Genomic DNA, 17,381 nt, shown 5'->3' with positions numbered 1-17,381 from the left:
AGATTTTCTACGCACACCGTGAACTGAAACACTAAACCCTAGACAGTTCAGGTCCAGACTGACCACATCCTCTTGTACGAACCTGCCCAGGCCTCGAGATCTTCAGGAGAGGCCCTTCTCTTGGTTCCAACTCCATCTCAAGTTAGGCCTGCCAAAAGTGATGTATCTTTAGATGGTTTTAAATTCCAACAGCTGATTTAGCTGTCTAAGCTGTATTGGCAGATTATTCCAGAGTCTTGACGTGGCCGATGAAAAGGTCCTTTGGGTGGTAGTTGCCAGATGTGTTCTGGGAGGCTGGAGCAGACACCCCCCAGAGGACTTCAATGTTCAGACAGATTGTATGGGAGAAGGTGATCCCGAAGGTAACCTGGACCCAACCATGTAGGACTTTAAAGGTCAAAACCAACACCTTGTACTTTGCCCAGAAACTAATTGGCAGCTAGTGGAGTAGTATTAGGATAGGTGTAATGTGCTCACTCCAAGATGTTTACGTAACAAATCTGGCTGCCATATTTTGAACCAGCTGGAGTTTCTGAACTTGGTACAAAGTTAGCTCAATGTAAAGCGTGTTGCAGAAGTCCAACCTTGAGGTTAACACTGCATTCACCACCATCTTTAGGTCTTCCAAATCTAGACGTATCAGCCAAAGCTGGTAGTAAGCACTCCTACTACTTCTGCTCACCATGTTTCAGGCTGACATGGTAGATGGATTCTACTGGACAATGTGGCCACTATGCTTAGTCCTGAGTTAATGACCACCTTCATATCGAACTGTGGCTCGGAACCTGTGAGTCTCCAGTTGTTTTGGCCCACAACTCCCAGAAATCCCAGGCAGTTTAACAGTTGTTGGGATTTCTGGGAGTTGAAGGCCAAACATCTGGGGATCCACAGGTTGAGAACCACTGATACAGAAGGAATCATCACAAAGGGGCCACATTGTCCCAGATATATTTGCATAGTCCTAGTAAAGAATAATTACATATATCTGTTTCCACTGTGTCATAGTGTCACTTACCTTAGTAGTTTTCATTCTTCCATGTTCAACAAAAACAGTCCCTCTCCATCACTGAACTTGACTTGTATTTGCTTTAGGCAACTTCTCACTTTTTCTGTTTGTTCATTTCAGTTTTCATCAGTACTTTTTTGTTTACTTTTTATTCTGTATGTTTATGTTTCTTTGTTGTGGCTGAGATTTTAAGATGCTAAATATCTTTTGAATGGTCAGTGATTATTTACTGTCAGTTATCTGTTGTGTCCACTCTCTCCTTTTCTTCTTTGCTTTCATTGGTTTTGTGATAGATCTCAGTCCAGAAGGTGAGTGAGAAACACATTGAAATAAAATATATACCTCCAGGAGTTTTATTTTGATTGAATCTATATAGTAGTAGGTTGGCTGTATGTCCTTTAGAATATATTAACAATTCCCTATTGTCTGCTTCAGTCTATTCCAGTAGGTCCTAGTGTGGTATTTCATAAATGAACAGCTCTGGTTTATTTCTGCTGATAGGTATTCATTACAATACAGTTTTCATCCTTCTCTTTAAAAAATCCTCTTGTACAATGCAGATGAAACCACAGAATTTGCTCTTACAGGTGTAAACTGCTCCCTAGATTACACAGAAATTGGTTTGTTTTGTGTAAGGATAGTTTTTACCCAGATACAGTGATATAATGAAAAGAAATCTGAATCAAATTATTACTTCCCTTATATAGATATTTTGTAATGGGTCTGCAGGTTTTTAGTTGTTTTCCCTTGTGCCAGTGAATGTTAACAACTTGATTAAAGATATGCCAGCTCCCATAATACCTACTCATTACCCATGTTTACTGGATGCTTTGGGAGTGTGGATTCCATCACCTGTCTGAAGAGCCATGTGTTCCTCACTTCCGGCATAGGTTCATGGAATTCCCTTTCGTTTTATATCCAGGTAGCTAATATCTTGTTATCTGTCTTCCTGTCTTTAGCGAGATTTTATTCTAATGTTTGGCAAGTTTCAGAAGCAATTGACAAGCTTGTTAAGATTTGTGTTCATGTTTCTTAATTTCTTTAAAACAGAGATTCGCAAACTCTAGTCCTTCAGGTATTTTGGACTTAAACTCCCAGAAGTCTCAGATACTTTGGTCAATGATTAAGGATCCTGGGAACTGAAATCCAAAATATCAGAGTTGGGCGACACTAATTTAAAGCATTTTACCTCATTGTTTAACTTTAAAAAATAGATGAGAAGTGGAAGGGAATCTAGCAATGCCTTTAACTTATATAGTACAAATGCATTAATCTTAAAGCCGCTCCGAGTCCCTTGGGGAGATGGTGGCGGGGTATAAATAAAGTTTTATTTTTTTAATTATTACTATTATTATTATTTTCTCCCATCCCTTTTTATTTTTATGCCACAACAGACCATATAGCTATTTCTTTTAAAGTTCTTGTATTACTAGATTCTCAGAGACCCACAAACAATGACGGTAAGAATCATTACCCCACAGGTTTATTATCTAAAATACTTCTTCTTAAACTGTGAGTCCTGACTCCAAATGGGGTCCTCTTAGCTCAATGTTAGAGTTGTGAAAAATTTGACAACAGTAAACTGTTTCTGAATGCCACCTAGACATTTACACTAATCTGTTAGCAACAACGTGTGGTGTTTACAGTGGACTCTGCAGAAAATGAGCTTTATTTCATAAATAAGAACATCAGGCAGTTTAACAAGCCTCACAAATGCTGATTTATCAGTAAATATTTGATTTTTATAAGGCAAAGGTAAAGGTTTTCCCCTCACATTAAGTCCAGTCATGTCCGACTCTGGAGGTTGGTGCTCATCTCCATTTGTAATCCGAAGAGCCAGTGTTGTCCGTAGATACCTCCAAGGTCATGTGGCCAGCATGACTGCATGGAGCACCATTACCTTCCCACAGGAGCGGTACCTATTGATCTACTTACATTTGTATGTTTTTAAACTGCTAGTTTGGCAGAAGCTGGGGCTAACAACGGGAGCTTACTCCACTCCCTGGATTCAAATTGGCAACCTTTCGGTCTGCAAGTTCAGCAGCTCATCAGTTTAACCCACTGTACCACCATTTTTATATTGATTATTGATTATTGAATTTTATACCTATGTATATATGTGGTATCACGTACAAATTTATTGTACACAAAGAGGTTGTGAAAAACTTCTCAGGTGGAAAGAGATCATGAGTAGAGCCCTGATCTAAACAACATGCAGTTTGAGGAAGGAAGGAAGGGAAACTAAGCAGATTTCTAAAAGTTGCCATTTTTATCATTATCATCTGGGAAAGAGACAGTTCAGAGCTCCTGATAGATTGGCTGTTGGTTACAATAAGCATAAGGCAAGAATTAGAGCGGTGTCTTCTCTATCCTTCTGCCCTGCTGCATGATAGAAGGTAGCTGCCACTTGTAGAGACATTATAGCTCTGTCATCTGCCCAGAATAAAGACTCTACACCAGGGGTTCTCAAACTAAGGCCCGGGGGCCGGATGCGGCCCTCCAAGGTCATTTACCCGGCCCTCACTCAGGGTCAACCTAAGTCTGAAATGACTTGAACACACACAACCTCAACAGCAATCCTATCTCATCAGCCAAAAGCAGGTTCACACTTCCTATTGAAATACTAATAAATTTATATTCGTTAAAATTGTTCTTTTTAATTATTGTATTGTTTTTAAGTAAATTTTGGACTATAAATAATATCAGTGCAGTGTGCATAGGAATTCATTCATGCTTTTTTCAAATTATAATCCGGTTCTCCAACAGTTTGAGGGGCTGTGACCTGGCCCTCTGTTTAAAAAGTTTGGGGACCTCTGCTCTACACCAATGCTTCAAAGGAGATCTGATGTGGGGGATTAGCAATTGAAAAAAAATGTAGCAGGAACTTGCATTAAATTTGTGCCCATTGGATATAAGTATTTCTTTCCTGAAAACTGGCCAGGGGATACGAGTAAATGCCCAGGAAACACCGTTTTGAGTAGCACTGTTCTATAACTGATTTGTTTAGGTATATATATTAATTTGTTTCAGGTGTACCAAGAGTTGTTCAATGCAAATTTCGATTACCGTTACAGTTGGTTTGCTTTCCAGTTCAGCCTTCAAAAACAGCAAACCAGAAACTGACTATTGATACTAACAAGCTTCCAGTCAGTCTTGTTACACTTTTTCCAGGTAAGACTTTAAAGAACGATATATTAGAAATGTGAGGAATGTTTAGTAATGGAATATTTATTTGAAGAAACCTAAAAGATATATACTTGTAGGTAGAATTTTATCATATTCTCTTTTAAGTTTCATTCAAATTACTTTTTTATTAAGCAAGTTAAACTACAATTTCCAACAATATTTTCTTACACATATTTTATCTATATAAATAAAAATGTAATGGTCGTTTGTGGGATTAACATAACTCAAAAACCACTAGATGAATTGATACCAAATTTGGACACAAGACACCGATCGGGCCAACAAGTGACCATCACTCATAAAACACCAAAAAACACAGCAGAAGAGACTTAAAAAGGCAAAAAATAAAAAATACATTGCAATGCATGTGCAAAACCACATATACACATATATACACACACAAAACACATATACACAGAGTGGTCCACAGCAATGTGTGGTAGGGAACAGCTAGTAATACATAAAAAAATCCTGTTATCCTATTGTTGGCTTATTAGATTTGAGTAAACACAATGCTTTGAACGGTGTTTTTCTGTGTGCAGTCTGTTATCTCTCACTTAATCTAGTCCTTTGTACCCTTCTCCACCAACCCCTTATATTGTGTTGTGTTATAAGTTGTGAACACATTGAATGAAGTATCATATATACACATGGTCATGCTTGACATTTTTCCTAATTTTAATGTTTTCTGAGTAAAACCCTAACAACCATGAATTGGATTTTAAAGCTCCATTTGTAAGCATTTTTACCTCCTATGGGAGAGGGATATATGTACATGTGTATTAAGTATGTGTAATGAGTATGAATACTTGATGGTAGAGTGCATTATGGTTAGTTTCAAAGTCCAGATTTAGTTCTACTTCTTTAGTAAGTGCTTTAAATATAACTGGATTTATTAGTCATGACTGACTACCCAGTTGATTTTCAGTTAATCTGTTCTAAACATGGATCCAAAGTCTTCACATTTATTAGAAACCATTCATGGGGGTATGCCCTCAATATCTCTCTAAAATGGCGAGTGGTTCTTCATAATAAATAGAAATATAGCTTTAGTGTTCATTAACAAGATGCCAAGAAGGACAAATTGTCTAGTTTGTTTTTTTCTTCTTCTTCTTGTAGACTTTTCTGACCAAACTGAGGAAGATCAACTAAATGCTTTAGGATTTCAATTATTAGCTGGTTCTAGAGTCACTTTACTTGCTTCAAAAACATCTCGTAAGTACCTTGATTTACTTTATGGTGTTGGCATAGTTTTTATACAGTGCAATGCAGCTTTTGGTATTTATATTGGATTCTTCCAATACTATTCCAAAGTTTTGTATTTCATTAGATTAATGGCAAGAGTTTTGTCTGGTGTTTTGTGTTTATTGGTATCTTTCATGAAATGATGCCTGGTGTTTATTGGTATATTTCATGAAATCCATACAGAATCATTGCCCAAAGTATTATTTATTCCTTTGCCATAATGAAGGGATCCTGATGAACTGCAGAGTCACATACTTGCCCTCTCTCTAGTACTTGACTAGATAGACCCAGAGGTCTGGCTTACTATAGGGTAGGTTATTGCCATATGTTTCATAAGGTATCAAGGCTGTATTGATGTTAACCACCATGGTGCACTCCAATATATCAGTATATACCTACTTTTGGGATTGACATCTATAATGATTAACGTTATAGCCATTTTTATAACACCATTGTTGTTGATGAGGATGTGAGTAATGAAAACTTGTATCGACAATAATATGTATCTTAGACCTTTAAGAAACACTAAAAAGCTGTTAACTTTGAAAGTATAGGGTTGATTTTTAGTATGTCTAAGTTATTTAATTACATACATTTCAGTAAATATATAGGCCGGTATCTCCACTATTTAAAAAAGAAGCCTACACAAATTAGATTAGGGTGGGGATCATGTAGTCCTTCACAAGTTCTTAGACTGAAGCTGCTTTTGCTGGCTAGGACTAGCGGAAACTGCAATTCTACAACAGGAACTGCAATTCTAACTTGGGGATCATGAGGACTGCATGATCCCTATGTTAAAATATTATCATTGTTGTACTTAATCACAACAGTGAAAATAATGCATGTCTGTCTGCCAGTCTTATTTTCTTATGTAAAGATACTAGTTAGGATCTAAAGAGTTACATATGCAATTTTGTAAACCTTGGATTTAGGCACTCCAGACCTTTATTGAATTTTTTTTTCAAACATTAAATCTACACGGTGAAGCATATACGTTTTGATCATCAACTAAGTTTCAAAGTAGATTGTTATGACCCATGCAAGACCACTGTTTGAAAAATATTTCCGTTTATCCGAGGAAATACAGTGCCTGTAAGTTATGGACCTTGTTCTTTTTGGTTTAATATTTATGCCAAAGTGTCTTTTGATAGTAAGTTGATAGGGTTTTAAACATTTTTTTCACACTTCTCATAACAAAACTAAGAGAAATGAAATTGCCATTAAAGTATGGGATTTCAAACTGTGAAAATATATTCTAAGCCATCTATTCTGGTTGTGGAGACGGTAGTGATGCTGTGTAGAATGCTCGATTTGGTGACTTGTGAACTTTCTTTTGTTGGCACTGATGTCAACAAGGTCCGAACTGTAGAAGACCTAAGTATCTTTCAGCAGAAATCTTTGGATGGAAAACATCTGGAAAAGTAGTTACTTTGGGATTCTTTTGGTATCAATGAGTTTATTTTTACTGGCTTCATTTCTGTTTGTTTTTAGTTGTATGAACATTCTTTGAGCGTTGTATGATAATTTTTAATATTGTTTAGGTTAATCATAACAGTTTTTAAACAGTTGAAGGAACTAAAATATTCCATAACAAGGATCTGGGAAGATTTATATTTCTTATAAATAGTTTTATATATGAGCTAAAATTAGGATTGTCTATTTGGATTTTTCTTTTACAGAATTGGTACACACATGAGTGAACAGTATCTGATGGACATTAATGGCAATTAACAAGGAAAACAGTTTTACATTATCCTACAGAAGGCTTTGGCTGTCTTAAGTGCACTTTAGTTTTTAAGCTTTATCTTCCCAGCCCTTGAGGATATCTTGTTCTACCATTTTATTTTCTCCATTTTGGCTTTGTTTATTCATAGATCTGGCATAATGCTTGTTATCTGGATATACGTTTACCTGTTATATTTTCTGCCACAAAGTATTTTTGAGAAATACTTTGTTGCCTTTGTATGTAAAACATTGTGGAAGAAATAATCTTTTAACTTTTGAAGGGAGGATTAAACATATCTAGTTTTATAATCTTGGAATATGCAAACACAAATATTTGTTTTTGGATTTTCAACCAATTTGTGCAAATAAAAAAAGCCTTTATATACTCTACAACATTTCTCAGCTTTTTCTTTAGGCTTACAATTCTATGAAATGTATAATCTATTTTATCTTTAGTTATTGCTGAAGCAGAACTCTCTGTATGGTTTTGAACCTAGTGATGACCTCAGCTTTCTCCCCAAACTCCCAGTTTAGTGTAAGGGGTAATCTAAAGTTTTGTCAAAATATCCAGTCATTATGCTAGAAGTTTATCTAGGATGAATAAAAATAAGGTTGTATATCATTATTAACAGATGTTTGAAAGGACATGTTTTAAAATAAAATCCTCCTATTTTCCTTGTACACTATAAATAGAATTTGTCATTGTCCCATCAATGAATTGCATTTTCTGGGAATTGTGCCAGTAGAAAAGCTACACAATCTTAGATTACTAATCTTATAAAATCGCTTAATGTTCTAAATCTCTGCTTTTGGTCAGGGGGAGGGTACTTGGCAAACTATCTGACAAGGAGAACATTATTTTAAAAGTTATCTGTATTTTTGTTATTTTTACCCCTTACTATTCCCTAGAACTGTGCAGAAATGTATTGAATGAATCAGCCTAAATATAGTATTTTCCAGAATGTATTGAAATCATCATTGTTCCACAGCCAGTCCTTTCAAGTGGCCTCTTTCAACTAATGGATAATGTGTGTGCTGCCTGACATGGCATGGTGGAAAGTGTCAATGTTCCCTTATTCAAATGCTAGCAAAAATATTCCTCTATCCACTTTCCAGGTTTCAAGCGATTTATCCCGTTTCCTTTTCAGAGATGATAATACAATCCTGTTAAGATATTTACATAGGAGTGTTGTGTTGTTTTATTAGAATTCTTCTGATCTAGTGAAAATGGTGTTTGACATGGACATTTAGGATAAACATTAAAATTCACAGGACATATTCATTTGATATTTTCGATCAATGTAAAGAAAGCTGTCCTAAATACTTGCTTTTAAATCCTGTACAGAATTATTGTCTAAGATCTGGTAATTCTGACTGAAAAATTGCCATCCGATTTTGTAAATTTTTCACTGGTGGAAAAGAAACATAATGTAATGGGTTGCTCGTCCTATTTACTTTTATAGCAGGTGTGAAACAAAACCTATTCTTTGTTGTTTTCTCTCCAAACATCACTTCTTCTCGCTTCTTTGCTCCTAAACTCACCCCCAACTTATCACTCCTCTTTTTCTGTTTTTCTCCATTTCATACCCCTACTCTTCTTTCTTCTCTCTTGAAGAGGCAGAACCTTTTCATGTGATTGACAACAGTCGCAATGCAATGATGATATAATGGAGATGAAAGTCCCAGTGTGTCTGGGGATTTACTTTTTCCATGTAGTTTAGTTTCAGCAATGCTGCTTCAATTGCAAAGGAGATCGTAGAAAACAAAGCATTTTATACAGTTGAAAGAAAGAGATTGCTCCATCCTTAAAAGAGCATTTCATGCTACTCATGGGATTGATGTGAGGAAAGCTCCCTAGTTTTAGTATTGTTAGATTAATTATAGACTAGTATACCTCTGTCTCAGATGTCTCAATCTTCCCCTCTTCTTATTAAATACTGTCCTGTTATACCCTGTATACTAAGCCTAGTCCATCAGGATGCTCAGAGAAGATCACAGTATTGGAAAGAAGACATCCTTGTCATGTTTTCCCATGTTGTTCTTCCCCAAAGCCTCAGCTGTTTCTCATTCTAAGCACAGCGATTTTGGCTGCTGTATTTGGAGAAAAGCAGAATATAAATCAATCAAACAAACAATTTAGAATACACAGACACTATTATATTTACCAAACAATAAAATGAAGTGTTTTCAAATGTTCCAATAAACAACATGCAAGGCCAATTCATGCTCTCTCTTGGGTTTCTATAGACCCACACATGTCATAACACTTCTCCAATGAGAAATGTTCACTCCACTTTTGTTTGACTTGAGAACTATCTAAAGTGGAGGATGATCCAGTTTCCAAGACTTTGTTTTATGTCAGGCTCTTTTAAGTTTTAAGATTTCAATCTCATTTTCTCCATTACCATTTTTGCCCCACAAATATCACCCAGCCTCAGGATCCTGATTCACCTCACTGAAAAGGGAAAATGTTACCAAGAAAATACTTCTGGAGATATTCTGTTTACCTCCAATTTTATGAAAGTTTTAGTGGTGGAGTGGGCAAAACCAACTTTTTATCAGTCCAACAAGCAGCTGCCAAATCTTTTACAACCTTCCTAGGGCAGTTATGTCCAAGTGTCAGATTGCTTTAGTAGTTGGCACAATCCCAGCCCATGTTTTATCTAGCATCTGTAGTAATACTTACAGATGTAATTACAACTCTTTCAAGAACAAGATGCTACAGATATGTCAGATAGCAGCGATCTGATTTGTAATCCCTGTTGATGCAAGGTGCCTACACTGTTTGAGACTGGTGGCTGGGTTTAGACCACTAACTTTACATTGATACTTGCTTTAAATTACATTGAAACAGTTATGTTTATCATGACATGCTACTGTTAGAGAGCCATTAAGTGTTTATGTTGTGCAAATAAGTAATATAGGATGAACTTCCTCATTTTTATGCTGCCTGCTGATATTGTATGATTTTCATTTAGCCAAAGACCATTATGGTTGCTGCAGTAAGGTGGCCCTGGAGCCTGTTTTGTCTCGTGCAAATTACATATTAACTGTGAATACATTCAATTTTGTGATACAACTATCTTAACTATAGTGATAAAAAAAAGCTTCTTTGCGTAGACTAAATTGTGAAGAATACAATTATAAAGCAGAAACATTAAAGTTGAATTTAGAAGTTAATTACATGGATGGAAGTAAAAAATTACTATGTTAAATATGTGGATATCAATAAAAATACAATTTGTAAATCAATTTTGTAAATCTGTTTTCAAGAGTGTTAGTTAATAGTCGAGTGTGAATTTATACTAACTTTGGTTTTGTCTTTATTTTTAAAGAGCGTTATAGAATTCAAAGTGATTACTTAGAAGATCTTTGGCTTATTACAAAAGAACTTACGCTTCGCCTTGAAGAACATTTTAGGAAACAAAATTGCAAAGATTTTGCGTGTAGCTTTTCTGGTCCAATCCCATTACAAGAATATTTTGAAATAATTGATCATCATTTTGAGGTATGCTTTTAAATATTCCTGACTTTATTCTTGTGTTTGTCAGTGTTTATTTTTCCCCCAAATGTTGTTTTGTTTTGCTCTTAACATAATAGCTAATATTATAAGAAATTTTGCATGATAGGAATGTGAAATTACGAATTTATAACTATTTATGCCCTATTTATGTCCAATTAAAGATTCACACAAGTGTGCAAAGCTTTTGAATTCTCCAAATGATGGGCCCATCTCTAATTCCTCACAAAGGGGGAGAGATCTGTGTTTGTGTTGAGAAAGAAATACCGTCTTTAACAGGTTCCAAGCCATATTTAGATGGGCTTCTGATGAGTTCACTGCTTGATCTTCCCTCTCATAATATTTGCTAAACCAAACATGTATTAAGATAGTCTTCAAAAAGTAGTTCAGAAAGTGTTCACTTGTATGTACAACATTGAATTTTACCATTATTATGTAGGAAAATGATTTGAGTCCCCCAGGGGGAGAAAAGTGGTATATAAATGCAGCAAATAAATAAATAAATAAATAAATAAATAAATAAAGTATTTTAAATTTGTAATTGCAATATAATTTGCAATATTATGTGATATATAGTTAAAGTTATAATTCTATGCATATCTCTCTGGGAGATGTTGCTAAACATGCTTAATTTGGAGCAGAAAATTACAAATGTGCACTGTCAGATGGGGTTTGAACTTTAGCTAGCCTGGAGGATATTAATCCAATTTTCAAGATTCTGCAGTGCACAGTGACAGACTTGCAATCCTACACATTTCTACTCAGAAGTAAATCCAGTTGAATTAAATAGGGTTTACTCTCAGGTATGTGGATATAGGATTGCTGCATACATGGTTTGAAGTGTAGTGATCATTCCATTTCGTACATTGAGCATCTGTGCTACAGAACCAGTATACTGGAACACCTCATAGCCAGCTGATGACAGCTTAATTTCATTTCTGTCATGAAAGTTCATGGCAAGATTACATGCATTATTGTAGATTACCTAGGCTGTCAACAATTATTTTCAATTTTGGTAATAGCTGGAATTATTTTAGCCTGTTCATAGATCTTTTGATGAGTGTGACATTACCAGTCCTCCGGTTGGCTACATCGCATGGCCTGCAAAATGGAGAGTTATACAACTTTTTAAAAATGTATGCTGGTATTATAGGAATGTGGTGTTCTATATTTAAAAAATTACCTCATATTTGCTCTTGCATGTACGGTTTATTTCACAAGTTATTTGGTTTTTATTTTGTAATATGTGGCTAAGTATTGTTGTTGTTATTCTTGTTATCATCATAATCACTTCTCTAAAGAGGAGATTCAAAGTGGATAACAGTAAAAACAATACAATATATAGCTTAAAACCTGGAAAACATATTAAAATAGAATTAAACATTGAAACTATGAAAAAACAAACAGTTAAAACCATTAAAACTTATTCTAAAACACTTTAGAAGCCTGCCTGAAAAGGCAAGTTTTAGTCTTCCTTGGTCAGGGAGTTCCAGGGTCAAGTAAAGAGAAAACAATAAGAAAGAGATTCAAGTCTTCAGAATGACTTTCTAAACATTTTAATCTGCTGATATAAAACATCAAAATCCATTTAAAACCACTGAAAGGATTCGCATTGCAACATTAGTGTCCATACTTAAATCAAAATTGAGTAACAATTGAATTGATAAAAAATAGCATACTTCTGAAAAGACTGTGTGGCCTGATATTTTAATTTTGTATTTTTTAACATCTAGAACTCAGAAATGTATTAGTAATATCTACAATATTGAAAAAAGAGTGTTCAAAATCATGGTAACTCACGAAAGTTTCAAAAGTTTCATTTTGCTTATAAGCCTGTGATGCAAAAAATATTTTATTCTGTTGGGAGTAGCCTTAACATTTGCTTTTAAAAATCTTTATGAATTATAGCTGCGCTTGAATGCTGCAAAATATGAGCAACTATTATCTGAAAGAGCAATACAGTTTAGAGCTATTGAACGACGCCTGCTGGCACGCTTTAAAGATAAAACTCCAGCTCCTCTTCAACATCTGGACACCTTGTTAGAAGGAACATACAGACAGGTCAGTATAGTTGGATTATGAGCATGTCTTTTTTAATATTTCCCTCTACACTAAACATGTAGTTTTAGAATACATAAGCTATACCTTCCTGGTTACATTTACCATCTGAGAGACCATGGAACAGTAATATGTTTAACCTAATATTTCCCTGCAACTTTCCAGATGATCTGCAGAGGTTTTTGTTTGATCTTGAGATATAGAATGGCTACTCAGAAGCCTCGCAAATTTTAACAGTGCATCATTCTTTCCAAGCTGAAATAGTTATGTGAAAATATTTTATAGTTCAGACCTTGTGTAAACATTTATAGTATACTGTAAACTAGTGGAATGGTTTAACTGATGTAACATTCACAACAAAATAATCTGAGACTAACTGTCTCCTTTTGTAAGTGTATTTACATCCTGGGTGTTTCGAAGGCAAGAACTGAAGTAATTGAAAGCATGCTTACTATTCTGTTGCGAAAACATGCAAAGTTTGAGTTTGTACCTCAGCCGAGTATTAAGAGCCCAGGAAGAGTCCCTTTGGATCAGAGTAAAGGTCCATTTTATTTCCCGCATTGGTAATCCAATTTGAAACCTGATGTGAAAAGTTCATAAAAAGGACTTGTGTTGTTATTTCCCAGCAACTTGTATTCAGTAGTGATATTCAGACCAGGGAGATTCACTATGACCATCATGACTGCTAGCTATTCATGAACTTGGATAATAAATGAATGCATTTGAACTAAACAAATTTACAGTAGTTTTGGGTATGACAATGGAATCTTGCTGAATGAAGATAAAAAATCCAGTTTGTTTTGCTAAAATCATTCTTGAGAAGTAGGATCTGTTACTCCTTTTCTTTCAGATTTTTAAGAAACTTTATCTGGACAGGCCAAAATTCCATTTATATGCTTTCTCCTCAGTATACTTTAAAATTATGATCCATTTTGTTTGTTATCCACATACAACCAAGTTTTCAACTGCAAGAAAGAAAAGAAAAATGTACAGCCAAACAAAATAATAATTTACATTTACATTTAAGGAAATTGTCAACTATCTAAAAATCCAGTTGTCAAAACATTTTAGGGAGATAGTCACTCGAGATGGATTTGATCAGCTCGATACAATGTTCAGATATGGGAGATTTAATAACATCCCTTATAATGAACAGATTTTAATTTGCGGAGCACGTGAAATTGAGCATATAGCACACATATTATTTGATTGTATCAGAAGGTGAGAGACTTCTACCTTGATCTATATATCAAACAGACAATGTATTGGGAATCTCACATTAGAACAATCTGTTTTATGTGTGGCCAAGAACCAAAAATAGGATATAACACAGGGCTGTATTTATGCAAAATAATATGTTTGAGAACCATATATATGGGCTGATCGGCGTAAATTGTAGGGGTAATAAGGAAATATGATGTATATATTCAGTTGTAGTTACATATTTTTGACATCTTTTCTTTATTTTCTTCTCAGCTTATGGCATCTAGATAATTCTTCATGGTGTTGTTTTCTTTGTTAATCAGACAAAGCATTTGAGAAAACTTCCTAGACTCTTTTTCTTCTCTAGATCTCATAAGCAAAGTTATCATGCCTCCTCACAGCATATTTCTAAATGGGTGGCTTCTGCCATCTTGTTTGCCTATGAAACTGTCTTCCTCTATCTTTCTCATTTGTGCATCTCCATTTCATTTTTGGGTTCAACCATTCATAGAATCATAGAATCATAGAATCATAGAATCAAAGAGTTGGAAGAGACCTCATGGGCCATCCAGCCCAACCCCCTGCCAAGAAGCAGGAATATTGCATTCAAATCACCCCTGACAAATGGCCATCCAGCCTCTGCTTAAAAGCTTCCACATCTTCATAAAGTTCTACAGGCTTGAAGTTTAGGCAAGAGACTCTGCATCTTTTGGCTTGTTTATGCTTCAGTCCTCACCTTCCTTTCAGGTTTGTGTAGCTTGCCAATCTTTTATATATATGAGTCACAAAGACCATAAAGAAAAGCAGCTGCCCTCCTATAACTGTGGTTCTTTGGTCATCTGTGAACATCTGCAACCCACTGGTCTTTTCACTTACTAGGACCATCTTCCTTGATTATTACTAGTCACTCTGGCAGATATGGAACTGATTGGGTGTGAGTGGTAACTGTACTGAACATGTATAGTATGGGGTGGACTTTCAGCCAAATTTCAGAAATTTCTGAAACTAGTCTACACAGATGCAGATAATCCCATATATATGGTTCACAGATTACCATTCAAATAATTGTTTCAGGTAAGTAAGTAGCCTGTCTTTTGTTTCTTTGTAAAAAAAATGTTTAGTAAAATGACTTCCATGCAAAGACTCTGTAATAGATTTAAATTTATTAAAAAGCATAAAGAAAGGATCAGTCTGTGCTATTTCCTCTGTTTATTTTTCTTCTCCTGGTTCCAAAACATGGGACTGAAATATGAGTTTAACAAGTATTCGTAGAAACATCAGCGTATATTATACAGTGCTGGGGAAAGTACCAATGTATTGATTAGGGATAATCGGGTGTTCCTCATTTACCTCTGGTACATTTTATTGACTTCTGGTGTTTTATAATTAAAAGCAATACCAGTGCTTATTGACAATAATGTAGCATAATTGAGAATATGTTTATCTGGGTAATGAAAAGGGCTTCAAAATATTTTAATACTGAAGCGCAGTGCTTCATATATAAATATATAAATTCATTTCTCTTGCAGTATCCATAGGGTATCTGTATAGGAAATAGAACAATTACTTCCAGCAGAGAGCAGCAGTAGACAGTAAATTGTGTTATATCGTAGTTACTTTTTTAAAAAAGAAATGTTGTTATAGCATATATCCAATCTGTTAAAGGACAGAAGACATGTATGATTTATCAGCATTAAATAATTGTTCAGAAAGTTGTGTTAGAGTGCAATTTGCTTTTTTCATTTCTCTGATATCAGATCTAATCTGGAGGCACCTGAAGCAGCAACAGTTGCAAAAATAGCATGCTTAGTTATTAAAATAGTCTTCCATTTCATTAGTATTACACATATTTAAAGGTGAATAAGAGTAAAACTTTTTCCCTACATAATTTTCTTGTCTTTACAAACCTACATATTTCCTCTTTATCTTCTTTATAGTGTTATACAGATACACCCGTGGAATGATTTTTCTCCACAAGTACTAATGATAATTTAACAACAACAACAACAACAATAACAATGTTATTTGTTACCTCTCCTCATGGCTCAGGGTGAGGTACTACACACTCAAAACATATCAACATAAAAATAGTACGATAAAATGCATATATCAAAACACACCACAATAAAATACATACACCAAAACACATGGTTGGTACAAAGATCAAAATACAGCAACAATTGAATGCATATCTAAAACTCATGGTTCAAAGTTGAATGTTTTCTGACAGGTCATTGCACAATCTAAGTGACAAGGGACAAGATCGTTGTTACCTCAAGAGCTCATCAAACTTCCAATTAAATTTGGTTAGATTTACTTTTAAGAAGTAAAAAAGGGCTTGTCTTAATTTTCCACGTTTCCAATCTTCATTCTTCTGTGTTGATTTATGAAGCCAGTGGAAGGGAGAGCTCGTAGCGCTTGGCTAGCATAATGCTGATGCAGTTTCCACAGGAAGGTAATATGATGATTTGAGTTGTTGGACTTTTCTGTGTCTACTTTTGATGAATTTGTGTAATACTTGAAACAAATTTTGTCGTTTTGTCCTTTTACTTTCTTCTGTTCCTAGAAGGTGTCTCTTGCTGATTTTGGGGCCCCAAAACCAGCATTTCTTTGGGGATTGCTTCTCTCCCACCTCCAGCTAAGTGAGAGGGAACTTTCACTCTTTAGCTCCTCCCTCAAAGTCCAAGTATTAGCATTTTTATGTTTCAGAGTCACTGCAATCAAAATAAAATGAATTAAAAGAAATATAGAATTATTTTCTGGCTATGATTATATTATATTATAGTTCCATGCTATCAGATTGAACAAAGTGAAACCCATCCATCAAAACTGGACAAACATGTAGCTTACGTATGTGTGTCTTCATGGAATCAGCCTGCAGTATGGAATCCAAATCAAAATGCTTCTGATATTTTTCTTTGTAAATGTTATACAAATATGTCATAGTATGTTTCACTACCATCACAAGCATGGCTCGAAGGGACGAGGGAAAGGGCCTTCTCAGTGGTGCCTCCCTGACTTTGGAATACCTCTCCAGGGAGGTTACACACATTGGCCTCCTTTCATAGGGATTTGAAAACCTAGATGTTCCAGCAATCATTCGAGATTGATTAGTCTCAGTTGTATTTGCACTTCATCCACTTCCCCAGCCCTGTGGTACGCTATTTGCACTATCCCTTGCCCAGCACTTGTATAGCTTGGTTATGCCAATTTTAGAAATCTTGGTCATGGTTTTTGTTTAACCTGGTTTGATGGAGCTCCAGTGCAGTTCTATTTTATTCTGTTATGTTTAGTCTGTTTTATCTTAGTTGTATTTTATGATGCTCCTATTTTAATGCTTTTATGTCTTGTGGGCATTTTGTCCCATTTGTAAGCCATCCTGAGTCCCTTTGGGGAGATAGTAGCAGGGTATAAGAATAAAATTATTATTATTATTAT

General features: G+C 35.1%; 1 protein-coding gene across 2 annotated transcripts in view; it reads left to right on the top strand.

The window, feature by feature from the left end:
• Positions 1 to 17,381, top strand: part of BBS9 (Bardet-Biedl syndrome 9) — a 230,301-nt gene that overhangs the window by 54,679 nt on the left and 158,241 nt on the right. Inside the window, exons 15-19 of one of the 2 annotated variants that reach the window (XM_060781629.2) lie at positions 1,300 to 1,314; positions 4,037 to 4,177; positions 5,312 to 5,407; positions 10,498 to 10,670; positions 12,591 to 12,743. In XM_060781629.2, the coding sequence (XP_060637612.2) occupies positions 1,300 to 1,314; positions 4,037 to 4,177; positions 5,312 to 5,407; positions 10,498 to 10,670; positions 12,591 to 12,743 (578 nt within the window). The remainder of the gene's footprint in view (positions 1 to 1,299; positions 1,315 to 4,036; positions 4,178 to 5,311; positions 5,408 to 10,497; positions 10,671 to 12,590; positions 12,744 to 17,381) is intronic. The other variant, XM_060781630.2, reaches the window with a different exon arrangement.

Source organism: Anolis sagrei, chromosome 6 (assembly GCF_037176765.1).
Source record: "Anolis sagrei isolate rAnoSag1 chromosome 6, rAnoSag1.mat, whole genome shotgun sequence".
Classification (NCBI taxonomy): domain Eukaryota; kingdom Metazoa; phylum Chordata; class Lepidosauria; order Squamata; family Dactyloidae; genus Anolis; species Anolis sagrei.
Note: the sequence above shows the minus strand (reverse complement) of the source record. Positions and strands in the feature narration are given on the sequence as shown.